Below are 20,880 nucleotides of genomic sequence, written 5' to 3'. Positions count from 1 at the left end.
AAATACGCTCCATGGGACAGCCGATGTTTGTGCTGGCGTAACGAAAACGAACGTAAAGCCTATGATTAGCCAAGCTACAGAAGTCATACAAGCTACACGCCATACGCCGGTACGCCATACGCTGGCTCCATGGGACTTCACCCTGAGACTTAAAAGTGAAAATATTTCGTTTGATTGGCAGCTTGTTATTTAACATAACATTATGAAAAAGGCAAATCGTACCGAGAAATCGGTAAGTTACTAATTCTGAGTAAAAGCATGGTAGCAGACATTATAAAAAGATGTGTTCTTGAAGATCGCATTGAATCAATACTTCAGAAAGGACGTCCAAAATTACTACTCATAGGATAAGCGTAAAATGGTTAGAAAAATAAAAAAAATCTTGAATTAAGTGCTCCAACGTTGACTACAGAATTATTTGAAGAGACTGGCAAGAAAGTACATCCTGATACAGTTCGTCGAGCATTAAAAAAAAATGATTACAACGGTAGAATTGCTCGTAAAAAGCCATTCATAAATAAGGCGAATTGTAAGAAAAGATTAATTTTCGTCAAGGAATTTATTTCTAAAAAGCAAGCCTGGAAAGAGAATGATGTTAGATTTGCCGATAAAAACAAATTTAATATTCTTGGATCTGATTAAAAATGATAAAGTAAACGAAGAATTAAAAATAAAAAATTTGAGACCAACCATGAAACACGATGGCGGAGGTTTAATGGTTTGAGGTTGTATTTTGACTAGAAAATTAGGCGAGTTGGTTTTCATTGATGAAATTTTAGATAAAAATAAATATTTAGGTATAAAAACAACAACCTTACCCATTTTGGGCCCTTCGTATCTAGTAGGCTGCATTCGAGGAGCGCGCTATTAGCGCTATTGCATCATTCTGTCTTTATCGCTTATCAGATGTAAAACAAGGATAGAATAAGCAAATAGCGCTAATAGCGCGCTCCTCGAATCCAGCCGTAATGAGTCGCATATCAATTAATAGATCGGGTATAATAGATTATGGAAAATGTGATATTTATTGCTGAAAAGGCTGCCGGAAGCTGCAAATCGCTTAAGAAGTTAAGTTTTTTCATCTGAAGATTTTAATGAAACAAAAATATTATTTGCCCACCATATATTACTTCCACTTATCCCATCCGTACACATATCACCTCCTACCCCCTTCTTCGTACATAGGTAGAATACGATAACTGCAGTTATGGATATCTTATCATAAAAAGCAGATAAAATTATAATGTTTTGAATAGGTCTCGAGAAGAGCTATAAGAATCCTTTCTAAAAAAAAGGCATATTAAGTCGATACTCGCATATCTCGGTTTTTTGTTGCCGCTTTTCCGCGATGCCAATTGGTTCTCTCGCTACGCCTACTTCATTTGCAGCTGTCATCGTATATTTTGACAGTTGTGTGTATCAAGAAGTTAATAGTGTAATAATAATTGCATAATGTTAAAGCTAAATAGTGCGCGCGAAGCGCGCGTCTGTGGTGTCTAGTATATACAATAAAAAATAGAAAGTCCCATTTAAAAAATTTAAAGTGACCTTGACTTGAACTTGGCGACGCCACCCAAAGCCAAACTCACAAGGCTGGTAAATAGACCCTTTTAAACCCTACAACTATTGTAGTTTCTGAAAAATTGTTTTATAAAACTTATATTTTTCGAGATATATTTCGCCATTCCGGGACTTTTTGAACATCCTGTATAAGTATTATGGTATATATAAGTATGCCATAGTATTTCAAAGTAGTTCATATTACCTGTTACTATACATATACTGTTATTATAGGGAGATGTCGTAGCTACTGAGAAATCGAATAAAAGAATTCCGTTTAGTACATTTTTCTAATGTTTCAAAGAGTGTATCTCTGAATGGCGTTGACTTAGGACCGCTTTCACCATCTCCGATTAGTTTAATCGGCCGATTATCCATTGGAACTGACCAATCGCATTTGTCGTTAAGCAGTTTGACCAATCATGGTTGGCTTAATCGGCTGATTAAACTAATCGGAGATTGTCAAACCGACCCTTAGAGGATTATGTCTATATAGAATATATCGAATATGAATATAGAGAATATATGTCTATATAGAATATGTCTATATAAAATATATCGATCGTCTAACAATAATCTTTCATTTTAGCCAAGTCTCGTTACTAAACACGAGAGGCCCAAAACCTATATAAAAATGGGCAAGGTTCTTTAATAAAAAGTGCTAATAATATGAATATAGAAAAAAGTTTCAAATTGTATCATGATAATCGCATCGTACTTCCTATGATACATTTAAACCCCTGAATAGGATGTGCTTACTGACGAACGAATTCTCCGATAGCGTGGACTTTTTTCAAACATCTCTTAACTGACTTAACTTTTTTAAACGATCAATACTTTACTGTCTTTGTTAGATCTTATATCTGTTTTATAATGTAAGTTGTAAAGTATTTTTCTTTTCAGTACTTTACTCTGCAATCTCTGCATCTGATCTCTTGCTGATGTTATAATTAAAATTATACTATGTATACTAAAGAAAGCTCTCTAAATCCCGCTTATACATAAATAAATAAATAAATAATGATCCAAGACGGTGGAAAGCATAAATTGCGAGAATATCAAGAATTCAAGAATATTTAATATATAGGATGTCCCATTTTAACTTTCGTATATACCGTAATATCTCGGGAACCAATGATTTTATTGAAAAATGTTTTAGACAAAAGTTGTATGGTTGGGGGGGGGGGGGGGACATCAGATGAGCTGACTAAAGAGTGACCGCAAAAACAGGCCAAAAATAGCCTCTTTTTTCACCCTTGAATTTAGACTTCTACTTGGTACTAAATGATAGTCTATAATGAGGCATGAATCCTTACAAAGTTTTAGATTGAGCCGGCTTTTTATTTTCAAGATATGGAGGGTCAAAGTTGGTGATTTCACCAACTTGCGTATTCGCTGTTTTAAGTTGAAATAGAAACTTACATAATAATAGGTTCAAAAAACGTATTCGTTCGCTGTTATGTGATTATTTACAGGTATACGCGAATATATGTTAGTATAAATGTGAAAAAGATATACGGTTACATTAATTTGTGCACTCATTCGGAACCTATTTTGTCTAACATTTTTTTTCAATTTTTTTACAGGATCATTTCATTTTTCTCCATATCACTTCATAATCATTTAAAACCGTTTCATTTTCAGAAACTTTTATGTAAGTGTAAGCTAGGTTCTTATTTAAATAAGACGCGTCCGATATTCAACGATCTAGGCTGTGTTCGGAGAGCGCACTATCAGTGTTAGTCGCTCCATCTGCATCGTTCATTAGATAAAACGAGGATAGATTGACATAATAGCGCTGATAGTGTGCTTCTCGAACACAGTCTTAGGATGACGGTACGCATGACAGCGAATACGCAAGTTGGTGAGATCACCAACTTTGACCTTCCATATCTTGAAAATAAAAACCCGGCTCAATCTAAAACTTTCTGAGGATTCATGCCTCATTATAGACTATCATTTAGTACCAAGTAGAAGTCTAAATTCAAAAGTGAAAAAAGGGGCTATTTTTACGGTCATTCTTTTGGGTCCGGCGTCCACTTTAGATCCAATAAGATCCAACTTGATTTTCTTTAATGAAAATTGCAATTTTTTTATTGTACCATCTTTTTCTACTAATTAATTTGAACAACTTTTGTCTGAAACATTTTTCTATTTGCCTAGTACTTTTTCAGATATTCAAGGAAAACTTGGTAACTTTTTCAATATTTAGCTTACGATATCTCGACAATTGTTTGTCGGAGGAAGAAGTGGTACAGGACTTTTTGACTTGATTTCGTCTCAAAAATATACTATTGCAATAGTACTCCAATGTTTTTAAATATTTGTATATACATGAAAGCTCCAAGGAGATACATACATCCTGACGATCCTGAAATATCACGGTGCAAAAGTTAAAATGGGACACTCTGTATAATTACCCAAAGGTTATATCTTCCACCACGGTTACCATATTTAAATCCTATAGAAAATTTATAGGATTTATCGATCGTAATATTTGGAAACTATTTCTAACATGCTCAAATGATTGCAGCATGTTATTTAACAAAAAGTTTATTCAACAAAATACTAAATTATTTCGTTAATATAAATATAAATATTGTATTTATATTATTTGTTTTGTTAAGTGTATTTTTGCGACACCGGAATTAAGCACAATCTTATTTACTGATGTATTTAAAACTCATTTAATGTTTCAAACTGTACTAATTAAATAAATAAAATTTATGTTTCTGATGACTATAATAAATGTTTATTTTATTTAAAAATCATGAAATTTTACTACAACAAAAAAACTGTTTAAAAAAAATTATCAAAAATTATGGTGTCTGATGAATATTAAAGAAAGTAATTGTATATAACGTGCTCGCGTACATGATGTATACAACATCCTAATATGTAAAATAGCAACTGTTTATTGATTTAACAGTTAACTCATATTTTACATACGCGCTTGTTGCATATATTAACGCCACAACACGATTTTATTTTTCTTCTATCGACGCGTTTTCTGTCTATACAGAAAACATGTTGAAAAAAGATTTTCACTGAATCGGTCGAATGAACATGTCGCATTTTCATAAGCGTGATAATGTATGTCGGTCGACGTCGCGGTAAGTCCTAAAAAGATAAGTGGACACTTTGGTTACAGTGTAACATAACACCCCTCGATATCAGCAGAAGACCAGCGAAATTTAATACCGAGGTTTCTTTTTACGATATAAATCAAATTAATATGCATAAGTGTGATTTAATCAGCATACTTGAACACGAGACTAAACGTACAGATGCGTCGATTCTGCAAATATAAGATACAAGCGAAAGATGCGCGTAATTAAGAGTCAGTTTATTTAAAGGCAGAAGATTATCCTGCGTGGGCACACAAGTCTTTTTATCTTAACTCTAGGTATACACACTAGGGTCTCCGAGACGCCAGATAAAGTTTGAAACTTTACTATTGGTAGAATAAATAAATAGGGGGGATAGGATCGCCTTGTAAAAAAAGTTTGAAGTTTATTCGGCAATATTTAAGCGGCAAACTTTTTTTGTACTTTGAAATGTGCGCTTTCAAAATCTGCAAAGTTTTCTTGATTATCTCTATTAGCAAAAAAGATATATTATTAGATAATTTTTTAAGCAATTACAGTAAAATGACATTTTTTCTATTGAGTGATTACAATTCTTCAACGCGTTTATTGGTATTTATTATAACTTTAGACTAATTTTGAATAAACGTACATATTTTTCAGTTTATTTACGATTTGAAGAAAAAAAAGCAATCAAAATACAATGATTTTCTTAAAAGTTATAGTAAAAAAAGTAGCAGGGGTCCTCCAGACCCCAGTGTGTTATCTACGTATCCGAGAAATAAGTATGTATACCTAGGATTAAGATAAATATTATCATAATGATAAACGTATGTTTAATATGTGCGTTAGATGATACAGCTGCACAAACATAGATTATAGATGTTTAGGCTGCGATTATCGACACTTCTTTTTCGAAATAAGTAGTAAATAATTCTCAAAATAATCATAGATAAAATTTTATAAAATTTATTTAAATACGTCTGATGTGTTTATAATTTTATAATACGGGTTTTCAACCTTTTTTGTCAAGAGGGGCGCATTAAGGGTCCGTTCCTCTCAGTAGGTCCAAAAAATAGGTGATTTTTGTGAATTTTTTGTGGAGAAAGTAAACAAAATAAATCATTCAATATTTTTGGATTATATTTATGATACTTTTAAGTAGTTATACAAATTTTTTCAGCCCATTTAAATAATTTGGCGAAGCGGGATACTGGGCAACGCGCGGAATAGGTTGCTCCACGGCGGAAGTCCTCCAGGTCGTAAAATGTGTCTGAAACATCGAATCAATCGATTTTCCTGTTCAGTACAAGTGTCCCTATAGAGTAGACTAAAAAAAATTATTTTGAATAAAAATTTATAAAATGGCGGCAGTTAAAAAAAAATTAATTTTCACTATAAATTTTTGATACTTTTTTTGCTTATAAAAAATTAAATATTGCTTATATCGATATGATTATAGCCTACTCTATAGGGACACTTGTACTGAACAGGAAAATCGATTGATTCGATGTTTCAGACACATTTTACGACCTGGAGAACTTCCGCCATGGAGCAACCTATTCCGCGCCCAGGTCGCCGTTGCCCGCTTCGCCAAATTATTTAAATGGGCTGAAAAATTTGTATAACTACTTAAAAGTATCATAAATATAATCCAAAAATATTGAAGGATTTATTTTGTTTACTTTCTCCACAAAAATCACCTATTTTTTTGGACCTGCTGAGAGGAACGGATCCTTAAAATTAGTACTGACTGGAGAAGGGGAAGGGCAAATAAGTGTTTTATTTTTGAAAATCACATAAAAATAAAATATTTTTATATTTTAAAATTCTCTTATATTATAAAAGTCCTATCAAAACAAACGCCTCGAAGCTAAAAGTTACGGAGCTGTACATATGTGTAACGCTAGCCGAGCTGTATTTATTTCGCAATAAATTAGTTCTTTCAAATGAGCTTGTGTTTAATTTGCGGCGGGAGCGCACGGAAGCGAGTGCGAGTGCGAGTGTGAGTGTGCCACAGGCGCGATACTGCCGCGCCGGGAGCGTAACATTGTTACGGGCTGCGTTTCAATATTTACTACCGGTACTGAAGATCTGTACGTGACGCAAATCATAAATTTTCAATACTGACAATGAATATCGGAACGCATCCTTGGGGGCTCGTCTGGGATTAAACGCATCGTGGTGACGATGGAATATGTTTACAATGACGACAATTTAATTCCAGCAAGAGACCCTTAGGCGGACACATCGGAGCCTACAATGGAAACGGCGCGGCGTAATAGCCGTTCAGCAAAAGATAACAGTTGGGCGGAGAAAGACATCGAGTACGCGATGATGCTGCGCTTGCGAGAAGAGGAGCGTCTTTAGAAAAATACCCGGCTAACCCAGGTAGCAGAGTGATGTCAAATGACATAATAACGTCTTGATGATATCTCTGATGTCAATAATATGTCATTAAAGTGTCTTTAGACATCATCCTGCTACCTGTATCCCTATTCTGTAACTCTTAACGACAAGTTCGTTATCGTTATATTGTCGTTGCGCAGATATGTGGTAAAAAAGCAGCGCAACGACAATAGAACGATAATGAAGCTGTCGTCACGAATTGCAAAATTATTCTTCAGGGAAATTCTTTCTTATAATTTCCTTGGGGAAACGGATCTCGTACTATGAATACGGGAGATACGAAGGGAGAGTAAATCGCGCGCGCGGAGCCCGCGGAGTGTAAATTTAAGGTTCCTATTTACTCACCATTACTATCTCAAATTGTGACGTCAGAAGCGAGAAAATACATATATAATAAAAATTCTTGAATGAATATATTCAAATGAAAATATGTTTCAATAAAGCAACACTTGCAATCGATAGAACCGATTTGTAAAATATATCGAAAACTCTCCTTTTGTTTCGTTAAGTTAATAAGTAACCATATGTCTAGAAATGAATTATGCATAACCAAAAACGAAATAAGCTATGTTCACAGCTAATGACAACTGTTAAATTAATAATATTTATATTATATAGAAATAAATATGATTTAATTTCTCCCCGAAACAAAAAGATTATAGTTTTCGGTATATTTTACTATTTCCAATCTGAGATAGTAATGGTGAGTGAACAGGAGCCCGACACTTGACAGGTCGGTTTTGTTGCAATCGAGAGTTCTCGTAATTCGATTTAATTGCGCGCACAAACCGCTGGAAACGCATCTAAAATTGTGGCTTTTACTTCGTGTTTACAAGGAAAAACGCATACGATTTTGAAGTCCATATATGATTTAGAAAATTTGGAGTACGCGGAGCTGAAATCAAAATTAGAATTACATTTCGGAGAGAGGTTTTTATCTCAAAATTATTATTCATAATTTACGAGACAAAAATTCGAGAAGGATTTGGCTTTCCTTCGTTCGGAACTGAGAAGGTTCTTGTTTAGCCTGAGTGCTTCTTTAGCCAGAGTACTCCTTCGCGATAAGAGTTAAATCGTTTGTGCTCAATTTATTTCAGCACTTTCGGACGTATTTGTAAGAAAAACTCTCCAACTAGAGGGGATTACTTCGTTGAAATTGGCAGTGGGAAGAGCAAAGGCTGTCAAAATAATTCATAGGGATGGTTTTGAGAGAGGGAGAAGGGAAAGGGAGAGAATATGAGGGGAAAGAAATAGGAGGGTATGGCTGGAAGGGATCCTGGCGTGGTAACAGCGCCAACCGGAGAGAATGTTGGACCTGTCCAAGCTGTGGAAGCTGAGACAATATACATAACCCTCGAGCACGATTAATTGGTTTCATGGTTTAATTAACCCTTTCGGTAGTAACTATAATCACTGTTCATCATACTGCTCGTTGTGGCCGAGCAGTGATTATAGTCACTGTCCACATGCTGCTCACTGCGGCCGAGCAACTTGAAATGTTAACTTGTTTCTGTTGATAAATTTTTTTAATGTTTTTGTTATTGAGTTTTATTACATATAATAATTGAAGGCGTTGAACGTCGAATGCCTAGCTCTCTCATCTGAATCGCGTATATCAGCAGATCGACACTTCGGCCATTGGAGGGCTGTTCGCGCCCCGGTCGCTCCGTACCGAAAGGGTTAAAAACCATATTATTCGAGACTGTTACTCTTCATACAATTTTGATGAATTGAAAATCAATGCTGTTGAATTTCGTGCTATTGAAAACAATGCTATTGAGTTTCGTGCTGTTATAAACTATTTGATTCAAAAACACCAGAATATAAAATTGGACACTTGGTTCCAAGAGTTTATAATAAAAAAAGCAATGAAATATCCGTGAAGTGGGTTTGTAACTATAATTATATTCTAATAATATATAGAAATCTGTACAAATAAAGTAATCAACATAGTTTTTTGTTGCATTTATAGCGTACGTTTGAGACATAAGTCGAATGGAATCTGATTTCACAGATACAGAATCGTACAGTTAATATATTGTAATTTGTAATGTGAGGAAAGTTAAATACTAAGCTTATTATTACTATAGTACATGTATAATATTGTTACGCACTCGTAGCTCGCGCTGAGAGACGCCCGTTACATTCGAGTTGCAGAACGAGGATCGTCCCTTGGTAACCGGCAGCTGTTGTTGATCAATAAGTCTCTTACAGCGAACTCGATACACTCAGTACGCACAGGTGCATATTAATTGCCACTGTGGATCGTTTGCGTCTTCAGCATTTTGACTATGTGGTATTTTCCAAAAATTTGTTTACCTAGAGCGCGTTCGTTTAAACACTTTAAACTTATAGTTTAGACAAACTTGTAATTTAAACTTATAGTTAAGGAACATCTTAAGGAACATCTATAAATTTTTTCAGAATTTTTGATAAAGTTTTAGGTTGTTTAATATGTCGCGCACGCAAACGACCCGCATGCCGAAAAAGAGTGTACGGTTGCAGAGTTGTATATCATGATTTAATCTCTAATCTTTAAAGTAAAATGCAAATATCTCAATTAATGAAATGCCTAATACATATTTTACCAAATAGCACAATAAAAAATATTGAGGATTTCATGATTTAACCCGTTTATATTAAACATATACTTTATATACGTTGATTTGTGTTAATACTTACGACGGCTTTAATGTTGTGCATCAGTGGCGCACTGAGTGCATTCAATCAAATTCGCTATTATAATATCTTTATTATAATATTGCTATTGTTATAATCTCTATAGAGATTGTATTACAGTTTAAACTGTAATTGTGTGCCGAGCCGTTGGGTTGACAATTATAAGACGTATTTCTATCCGAGCTGTATTCGATCCAAAACAAAAGGGGAACTTTATTCGGATCAAATACAGCTTGGATAGAAATACGTCTTGTCAGTCCAATGGCCCGCCACACAATCTCCAAAACTCCAAGGCGCTTTTGTTGATCAACAATAGCTGTCGATTATCAAGGGATGATCCTCGTTCTTCAATCGGGTGTAACGAACGTCTCAGCGCGGGCGTAACAATATTATTATATTAGTACAACACATTATATTGTACTAATATGTAAAAACATAATATTTTGTACCTACACAACACAATTACTTAGTAGTCGGAATTAGTTACACTTTCGAGGCGATTTTCGAGAACTACGCTTACTTCGCTCTCCTTGCCTCTCCGCTCGGCCGGCGAGCTCTATTCTTATCGAATTTCTTCTATCGAAATCCTGTTTTTTAATTTTTATATACGCATAAATGTATTTATGTTGTAATTTCAACGTGACAATGAGAAATTCGATAGGAATAGATTAATAAATTAGGAAGAACGCCCCTCGCAAGCTCTATGACAATCCCGTGCTTGAGCGGCGCGCACGTCATTTGCAGGCAAGGTCTGTAAATAGACGCGAGGTCTATCTACGGACCTTGCTTGTAACTCTTGTAGGGTTTGCCAGCCGAGCGGAGAGGCAAGGGTAGAGAAGTAAGGGTAGCTCTCGAAAATCGTCTCAAATGTGCAAATGATTTCAACCATTAACTGTCTGGCTTAAAAATACAAAGAAAATTTCCTAGAATTTTGATAATATGCTTACAATAGGATATACATATATTTTCAGACTGCTAAAAAACACAACAAGAAGAAAACAGAAGGATGTTTTACAATTACAACAATAGGAAAAAAAAATAAAAAAAATTTTTATATACTGTATGTTATTTCTAAATATGCTAACACTTTTAACATTTTAAAAATATAATTAGTATAAAAACATTTTTATTACTTTAAACTTTATGTATATGTATATGGAGAGATAAAAGCCTTAGTGGCGTAAGACAAATTTTTAAAAATATTGACTCGTGTACAATGGAATCTATACAATATATAAATTGCATCCATGCACACAAGTTAATATTAAAAAAAAATTGACTTACACACCACTAAGGTTTTTTATCCCTCCATGTACAATATAAATAAAATGTGGTATATAAAAGTTAACATTTAATTTTAACATTTTTTTATAATTGTTGCAATTATTATGTAGTTATAAAAAAGTATATATGTATTTATGAAATAAAGTGAAACTTCTAATTAAGGCCTAATTAAAGATCAGCAACAATATACGTGCAATATAAATGCATGCAAGTAGTACGAGAGTAGTAGTTAGAATGATGATAAAATAAAATTGTTTTTATTTTTATTAAAAAATAAAAATATAAAAAATTTTTTTGTCCTTGTTTTAAAGTACTCTTCAAATTATTCAACTTTTGTTTAAACATTTTTTTCTCTCTTTTATAGTTTCGGAAATATTCGGCTCAAAGAAAAAAGCCGATTTTTTTCGGTGGGTTGTTTCACCCCCTAAACGCGCGTATGGGCACGTATAAAAAAATAGGTGTTCCTTATTTTCATCTAGAAAACAACATACTAAAAACTTATCAAAATCGGAGGGAGACAGTTCCATGGGTTTCCTTGATGTTAGTATGATATTGCCATATACACTATACAGTTTTCTCTGATCGAAAGTCACTATTTCTAACACCTGTTGAACTCTAACCGACCATTAACTTTTTAGAATATAGTCAATAGAAGTTGGCTATTCTGAAAGTTAACGGTCGATTAGAGGTTAACAGACGTTGGAAATAGTGGCCCCCAAACAGTCTTGTAAAATCTTGTGTCACATGATGATAGATCGCCCCGAGATCTCGGACGGCGAAAGAATTGACCAATTACATTTAAACATTTCGGTTAATTTGACCAATGTCATTGGTTAATTCTTTCTCCGTTCGAGATCTCGGAGCGATTTCTAGCATCGTGGACACAAGGCTCAAGAGCAAGAGGATAAAATATCGATCGGTACGTCAATCTAAAACAGTAAAACTTTCATTTCGCAACAAGTCGCGTCGACTCTAAGTATTTGCTCTTGACATGAGCGCTGCGCACAGATATATCAAACGTTAACATTTTTAGTCTAATCTAAAAATTGTATTAACAAAATTTTGAAAAATAATTATACAAATATAATTTAAAAGGTTGCAAATGAAAAGTCAAAAAGTTTTAAGCGGGGAGCACACACTTCTGCACAACGCATAATGCGTAAGCATAAGAAAATTGATTGGTCAATATAGACATGTGCATAAGGAAATAGACCAATCAATTTTCTTATGCTTACGCATTATGCGTTGTGCAGAAGTGTGTGCTCCCCGCTTTAGAGTCAACTTTTATGCCACAACTATGCAATTGAAGAAATGAGATATGTGATGTTAGCGCTAATACGAGGGCAATAATGGAGGGCTAATGGAGGGCTAATACGATAACAAACAGCGCGGCGCAGGGCTAACACTGACGTTCGTTTAGTGAAATGAGGCGCAGGGCTAACACGAGGACAATGGAGAGTTAACGGTGTAAAGGTCAAGATCGCGCAAGCTTGAACTTTTCTTACGTTGCGGTGAAGTTTTTTTATTATAACACAGAATTGTCTCATGACACGTCAATGCAACATGAAAATAACATACAACGGCCGTATCTCGAGATATCGGTACCTTATACGATTCGCGGCGACATCCTCGGCAAATGTAGCCGCTGATCGAATCCTGAAGTAAACCTTGTAGTTTTTGCGCGAAGATCCATGAAAACGTCAGCTTCAGATGTTTACAATCGTGTGTCACGTGCTCGAAAAGCTCGCAGCAACGATTTCTCGTCTCCGTACTCTCCGTTTCGTTTCTCACGCAACTGACGCAACGCGCGTCTCGTTTCGCGCACACTGACATCGCGACGCGTGCGACGGTAACGATAATAAGCCGGAATAAGAAGCTTGATTGATCTACACCATGCCTTTCGCGTTCATTATCCAGATATCACTTACACTACTATCGCTGGTCGGAATCGATTTCTTTCGCGAAAATGTGAAATCTGGATCTTCCTTCACATTAGACTTTTTCCCTCTCTAAACCTGAGTGACGCAATCGTTTGTTGATATAAGCCAACAAAAACCACGCAATAAAATTAAAAAGATAAACGATAAAGGATTCCAATCGTCGCCTTTATCTGCAGAATGTTTAGACTAGACCTTAGACTAAACCAGACCCTGTAGCCCGTAGAAGGATCGAGAGATCCTTCTACCTGCTCATAGCACGGATTACTTCGTAGTTCGTCAGTTCGTTCCCTTCGTAATATGATTCCTTGACGTCCCCCAACGTCCCGTCAGTGAATATATACTATACTGGAATGTGAATCTATTGATGTACTCTAGTACAAAATGAGATGGAGAATTATGGCCAGACCGTCCTTTTCTGTTGCTGCACTTTTCGAGAGCAATTGAACCATTGGCCAATCAGAAGTTCGCTAAACAGAGACAGAAATGGACGCAATAACCTGTCTCTTTCTTCTTGTGGCCCGAGGAGTTCACATTCCAGTATAATACTTCACTGCGTCCCATTCACATATATTTTAGCAACTGATATCATTTTAATTTATGATTCAGACGTAATACAAAAGTGCAAAATTGCTCACAAGACAAAACTTGACAAAAAGAATTGAAATAGGCATAAAGAAACGAAAAGCGGCTAATTAACAAAACTTAGGATAACGTCCCATAACACATATTTTCCAATATTATAGTATATTCCAATATTATAAACTGCGGTCCAATTCTGTCTTCGTTGCACATCGATTATTAAACGAAGATAGAGCGATGGTTTCAACGCTGTGAGCATGAATCAGATCACAGTCATAGTATATAACCAAACAGTATATTGACCAATCAAAAGCGTTACACAATTTCTGTTACACGGGATTGAACTTCTGATTGGTTACGCGGTTATGTGTTACGCGCAAAATACGTGTCATAGACCGGTATTCATATTTCACAGTCGGTTCTTATTTCAAGATCGTCTTAAAAGTAATGTCTTAAGATGCTAATACGGCTGTGATTGGTTCATGACATCTTAAAACGGTCTTAAACATAAAAAGTGACTATGAATATCGGCTATAGGACACGCCACTCTCACGAGAAAGACGCTACTAAACCTTTCACTCTACCCAAACGCCAACTGTAGCCAGCATCCATGAAATGGTTCGTCGATACTAGCGCCGGTTACACTCGATTACTCTTGTCAGTACTAACCCCGGATGTATATAACGATGCGTAAAAGAAACAGTCTATTGATACTTGATACTAAGTATCTCGGGTGAAAAAAATCTCTTATAATATCCTATAACATTTTTAAGAATTTTTAATATCTTAAGTTTATGAACATCTCTTTAAAAAAATTTCTTAAACTTTTTCAGATTTTATATAAGTTTTCTTCGAAAATTATAAAATGAGAATTCTAGCTTACATTTCAGAATTTACACTTTTATAAAGAATAATATAATTTCTGAAAAAATTATAAAATTATATGAAAATTGTGAAAAACTTAAAAATTTATATGTAAAAATTTTGTAAAGTTACATAAAGAATCCTATATAACACAAATTTTTATTAGAAATCGTCTATAGTAAAAAGCTGATGCAGACAGAACAAATTGTCTTCGTATAAATTTTATTTTTCTTTTATACTTGAAAAATTTTATCTTCAATGCAAAGAGTCAATCCTTCGGGATAGTGTCACCTAGTTTTTTTCCCCCAAACAATCACCTGGGATATTTTTTATGCTCCAATCTAGTCACTATTATTAACTACTATCTTGATAATTCTACGATTTATTAATATTTGAGATCATTATGTACGTATATAGATTTATTCAATATTTTCTAAAAAAAGTAAGGAAAAATAAAAAAAGTTAGGATTCTCAATCAGTAAAGAAGACTGTAACTGTTATTGAGCTTCGATTTCTCATTGTTATAGGCGCACAAAAGTCACCCCAGGTGACTATACACCTAGGTTAAAATGGTGGATTAAAGGCCCGGGCACATAGAAAAACTTAAGCAGTGAAAAAATCAATGGTATGGATTCGCTACTGCTTACGTTTTGTCTTAAGTTTCTTGACTGTGAATGACTAATTTGTTTACTGCTAACGTCTCACTACTTAAGTTTTTCTATGTGCCCGGGCTTTAACTAAAGGGTGCATCATGATTCATGATTGTTCTGAGACGTAAGCTAGAGACATTTCCATACTACATAGGTTAAATTGCATTCCGATATTTACTGTCAGTAACTGTCAGTACTGAAAATCTATTGTATACGTGACGTAAAATATAGAAAAATATAGATTTTCAGTACTGACAGTGAATATCGCGGAATGCAGTCATAATCGCTATTCGGTTGACATTGCCTTAGCAAAAGGATTAACGATTATTTTAAGGATTACGAAGTTCGAGAGTTTCTCTTGGATTGCAATACTTAATACTTAATCCCTTTTAGATAGAAGAATGTCTCTTATAAGTTTTGTTTTTAAAGAAATATTTAAAAACGTGCTGTAGATTTATTATAAGCTATAAGCTAGAACTAAAATCTTCAGGTCTTAAATTTTATGACGCCCTGGTGTCATAAAACCCACCGACGTTTTGCTACAGGCCTGGTCAAACCTGGTCAACCTCGAGCTCCGGAGCTGGCCTGTTTTATTTATCTTTAACAGTCATAAAATTGTATAAATAATTAATTTCCATTTATTGCATCCATTCCCAGCAAATACAAAGTAGTCATAAATGTATGTACAAAACGACACACACGTGCTTAAATATACAACGACATATATGTAACTGATGACATAATTGTTACTTTGTAAGAGTTTTTGTCGATGTTTCAAGTCCCCCTATTTCACGTATCGTTTTTGCCCGTTCTGTCATATTTAATTGTTTTGCGTCAAACAACTTTCGTGTGAATGAAAAAGCTGCAAACGTATCCAATGTTTCGTTTTTTGCACCCCGAAAAAATTCCGACAGTTTCGTTCCGGCAGATTGACTCAAATCTTTCCACAATTTATTCACATCGAATAATTTCGCATTATGCGTTAACGCCGAACGTGTTGTTTGCGAAATATGGTCTGGTCTGTAAAATTATTTAAAAATTTAAATATTAGAGTCCATATCCAATCCGAGAATCCGATTTAAGCATAACTGTGTGAGTATAATAGTTGATGCATTAGCAAATAAAAAGTTTATGCTTACAATATTATAACTTTTCCGCTAACGTTTTGACGATCATCTAATAATATATAAGTCTTATTATCAGTAGATGTATTATATGGCGTAATCGTAGTATCATCGATCCACATTGAATCATTCTCAACGACAGAGGGTGCAGATGTCGCTGTTACAGTATCGTAATTCGAGCTATTAACAGCGCTACCCTCGGTCGAGTAAAAGGCTCGAAATATTTCGTAAAATTGCGCACTATCTGGTATCTCAGAGCCTTGATCGTTCGTGAATAATACCGAAGCGTTAGACAATGAAGCGGAATGAAACGATTTACTGAAAAAATGAGATATGTGTAGATAAAAAGGCACTTTCTTTACGGAGTAGAAGTAAACATATATTTATTTTCACAAACATACTTCTCACGTTTAATTGAATAATTATCTATGTCGAGAAATCTCATAATAATATCCGTGGAGTTCTGATCTTTCTTGCCCAGATGTACCGCGGACCAAGTGATAATTGTCAGAACGATTAAAAATATTGCAAACGACATCAACCACTGGGTCAATCCAAAAGCCATAGTAAAATTTATCTTTTTTATAAAAAGCGACTTTTATACAAACAAATCGTCCCGTGTCCCGTCAATCTTTTCTTTTTTCGGTTTACTATATTCTACGTGAAAAGGATTTGACCATTTTGAAACAAAATGTAATCTGCCGCGATATGTATTTGATCGATCAAATATAGGGGTGTGTTCAGATTCCACACCCGAGTGCTGAAAATCTATAGTGCACGTAACATATGTTGTAGGTTTTTTAGCACTCGGGTCACTCGGGTGGGGAATTCGAAGGCAGCCGTTCTAGACTAGAGGATGAGCCGACTCTTGGCTCATCGGCCTTCTATAGTGTACGTGACATAAACTATACATAAACTATAGATTTTTACCCGTCTACACCACTCACTCGGATGAGCCGAGAGTCGGCTCATCCTCCAGTCTAGAACGGGCAGGTATAGGATGTGTGTTCATGGAGCTCGTGTCGACATTGGTGCAACGTCATGGCGCCTCCTGACAGCTGATTTTAAATGTTTTAAATCATAGAACAAAGTCGAAAAAATTTATTAATGGCAGTAGCACATATAGTACAAAAGTCAATAGATTCATTATTATATCTGAAAGCGATGATGAAGAATTTGAATTTTTGAATATAAATATTCGAAAAAGAAATAGGTGTCTAAGTTGCAAAATTATGTGGAAATAATAGTCCCAGTATTAACTGATCAAGAGTTCAAGGCTTATTTCAAGTATTAGTTAGTAATATAAATATAATTTCTTTTCTTTACAAGAAAAAAAAATAAATTAATAAAAATAAATTAAATAAAATAAATAAATATAATAAATTAATAATTATAATTAATAATTATAATATATTAATATTTAATATTTTTTTTAAATTTAATAATTGATTGTATTATTTAATAATAATGATTAATCTAATTTAAGATATCTCCTGAAACTTTTGATTATCTTCTGTCTCTAATTGAGCAAAGATTACAAAGATAAAACATTGAAATGAACTTTTAATTCACGCAGTTTCTGTTGCCATTATGGAGATTATTATTATTATAGCCACTCCAGATTCTTCGAGGTACTACTCTTTGAAATATTGTCAACTTACGAATTAGGCAATTCTTAAGTTTTTATTTTTTAATGTTCAGGTTGATTTGCAAAAAATTTAAAGTCGGTAGAAGTATTGCGTTGTATGTAACAAGACGTATTGTAATGCACTTGTTGAACTTGCGCCTATTATGATTAAATAATGGATTACGGGAGAACGAGTTGTTCAAATATGGGTAGGATTTGAAGCCACTAGTGGTTTTTCTAAAGTCATCGGTGCTATTTTGAGATAATTTAATTTTAAATTGCTCTTGAGATTCGGCGTCCTAGAGATATATGGCTGCGTAACAATTGATATTGGACAAAATATATCCGACAAAATATCTCGGACAAAATGTCTCACCGACAAAATATCTCGCCGAAAAATAATTTCTCAAATATAACAAATATAGCTGAACATAAGGCGTTTATTGCAAACTTGTTTTGCGTGGAAAGTGTATGCGTGGAGGCAGTAGGTTCCGCCCTCCTGCGGGGGGCTCCACTATTATTAAACTAGACACATTGTGTGCCTTCAAAGTACATGCGTGGGCTTTCCACGCGTGGAAAGTTGTAAACCCATGTAACAACTCGTCTCGCGTGAAAAGTGTATGCGTGGAGGCAGTAGGTTCCGCCCCCCTGCGGGGGGCTCCACTATTATTAAACTAGACACATAGTGTGCCTTCAAAATACATGCGTGGACTTTCCACGCGTGGAAAGTTGTAAACCCATGTTTCGCGTGGAAAGTGTATGCGTGGAGGCAGTAGGTTCCGCTCTCCTGCGGGAGGCTCCACTCTATTATTAGTTATATACTAGTTATAAATTTCAAAGGCATAATTACAGCCGGACTGCTCTGACACACGATCGAATGCTTACTAATAAACAGCCAGAACATATCACAATAAGACTTCGCAGTACGACGCCGATACACGATGGAATACAATCCACTACAAGACTACGTGAAACCGAGCGTGACACAATATCCCTGTACAATCAATGGTAAGAATATTGATGTAGGGAATTATAATATATATTTTCATAATTTTTACTTTGATTTAACTGTGGCTTCTGGTAGCATTTTTTCCGCTAAACAAAAAATTATTAGGTTTTATAAGGCTAACTGCTCTAATTTTTGAGATATACAGTATTAAAGCTCATAAAGCTTAAAATAAAATGTGTGGATAGCTCAATATTTTATATTTTGTGAGATATTTTGTCGAAAATATTGTGTCGGAGAAATATTTCGAGGTGAGATATTTTTCCCGAGTTATTTTGTCGAAGATATTTTGTCGGAGATATTTAGTCGTGTTACCGAGATATATTTCAGCACAATCCATAATGTAATAAAATAATGATAAAACACGAATAAATCTAATAATTTATTAAATTTAATTAATTTATACAAACTTATGCAATACGTATGAATTGACAGAGAAGTTCTTTAGAGCGGAAGGAGAGAAGGAGAGGGAGGAAGACGGAGGGGGGGAAAGAGAGAGAGAGAGTGTGTGTGTTCACAGAGTTCAAGACTATATTTTCGGTTGTCGAGTTAAAAAAATTAATTTTTGTCATATTTCAAAAATTAGAGGTCTTTAAAATATGTTCTTAAAATATTATGCCAAAATTCGAGAATTTTTTTTAGGCTAGAGACCGTTTACTTGACAGAAACGTAGGTAGAAAACGGAACGCGCATCCCTTCGAATTCGCGCCGGTTCAGGTATGCCGGTTGGGATACGAAGTCTTTAGATATGAAGAGGACAGCATTTCAATGCCTTCTGTACTTGTGTGTATAAGCAACATATATTATTGTGTGTGTATAAGCAAAATGCAACAAGTGTTTCAATTCTACAATTTGGCGCATCGCGCCTAAGCATCTTCATTGTGGTTCCAAAACAATTGAAATTACTTCGTACCCAGCATTTTTAATAAAGGATTTAATATGATTTTCAAGACAATAATGGACGTAACTATTGGTCTGCAAGCTAAATTATTCGTTGATTATCACAACAGTCAGCAGTTGAAGAAACCTGCGAGAGTGTCCGCCCAAACTACTCAAGAGGCTCGAGTTGCACGAAAGGACGAATTAACAGCACTACAGGCCTTTTATGAAGATGAAGAAGGTCTACTTTATGGCCCTGAAATAACCGACTAGCGTCAAACAGCTGTAAGTACTTAAAATTTGATAGTTAACTGTACTTGAAACTTTAAACGCGTTTTTCTCGTAGTATTTTTTTACCTGGAGACCACGATATCTCGGAAACGGATAGTTCGATTAACTTGAAATCTTCAGGATAAAGAATACAAGTCCCTTTCTAGCATAAACTAGAATTATTTTAAACCGATGTGACTGGCGAATAAATTACATTTACTTCGCCAATTACATAATAAACAGCAATGGAAGTATTAATCGACTCTTCTGGCCATTATAATTGTCAAGACAATACGACCTTGATTTGGTTCGATTATCGTCAAGACGCTCTTTTAACCAAAGATTTTGATCTTTATAAATTGATGTAATCTTTGATACTTATATATAAGCATCTCATTTAAATAATTAAATTTATTGCAAAAAATATTACCTCAGCCAGAGTACGAATCTGGAACCTTTCTCATTCTGTGAAGGGTCCAATTCGAATTCTGACACTGGATTTTTGAGAATTTTTTCAGATTTTTAAACTGTGGCCATCGATATGTCGGTTTAAAAAATTATAACTAAATCAATTTTATTTAAAAAAATCTAAGTGCATTTTAAAGTTGAAACAATAACATAAAAAATCGCCGACCGAATCCGAGAGGTCCACGATCAAACCCAAGTCGATTTGGCATGGAATGCCTCATATATTTAACCGCAAGTAATAATTTTTTCAAAAATTTATTTAATTACATTTTTTATATAAAAGAATATTTGTTGCATTATTTAATATTATAAGATAAAGATACTTTTTTATTCTGAATGTACTTATAATTCTTTAAATAATATTGTAATAATTTTAGTGCCAACTAAAAATGTCTAAATTTATTAATCTGTGTGTGTGTGTGTGTGTGTGTGTGTGTGTGTGTGTGTGTGTGTGT

General features: G+C 34.5%; 2 protein-coding genes across 2 annotated transcripts in view; both read right to left on the bottom strand.

Annotated features, from left to right (window-relative positions):
- LOC112467137 overlaps positions 1 to 13,308 on the bottom strand; it is a gene marked incomplete at its 3' end in the record, with an annotated part of 32,323 nt that extends 19,015 nt beyond the window's left edge. Inside the window, exon 1 of the mRNA XM_025035619.1 lies at positions 12,624 to 13,308. Coding sequence (XP_024891387.1) covers positions 12,624 to 12,851 — 228 coding nt within the window. The remainder of the gene's footprint in view (positions 1 to 12,623) is intronic.
- Positions 13,309 to 15,693: 2,385 nt separating this feature from the next.
- On the bottom strand, positions 15,694 to 16,310 carry LOC112467136. Its single transcript, XM_025035618.1, has 2 exons — positions 16,191 to 16,310; positions 15,694 to 16,071 (listed from the first exon to the last, which is right to left on the bottom strand). Exons 1-2 carry the CDS (start codon positions 16,295 to 16,297, stop codon positions 15,798 to 15,800), a joined length of 381 nt encoding a protein of 126 aa, XP_024891386.1. The 5' UTR covers positions 16,298 to 16,310; the 3' UTR covers positions 15,694 to 15,797.
- Between the last annotated feature and the right edge of the window lie 4,570 nt (positions 16,311 to 20,880).

Source organism: Temnothorax curvispinosus, unplaced genomic scaffold, assembly GCF_003070985.1.
Source record: "Temnothorax curvispinosus isolate PA1 unplaced genomic scaffold, ASM307098v1 QBEX01016926.1, whole genome shotgun sequence".
Lineage (NCBI taxonomy): Eukaryota > Metazoa > Arthropoda > Insecta > Hymenoptera > Formicidae > Temnothorax > Temnothorax curvispinosus.
Note: the sequence above shows the minus strand (reverse complement) of the source record. Positions and strands in the feature narration are given on the sequence as shown.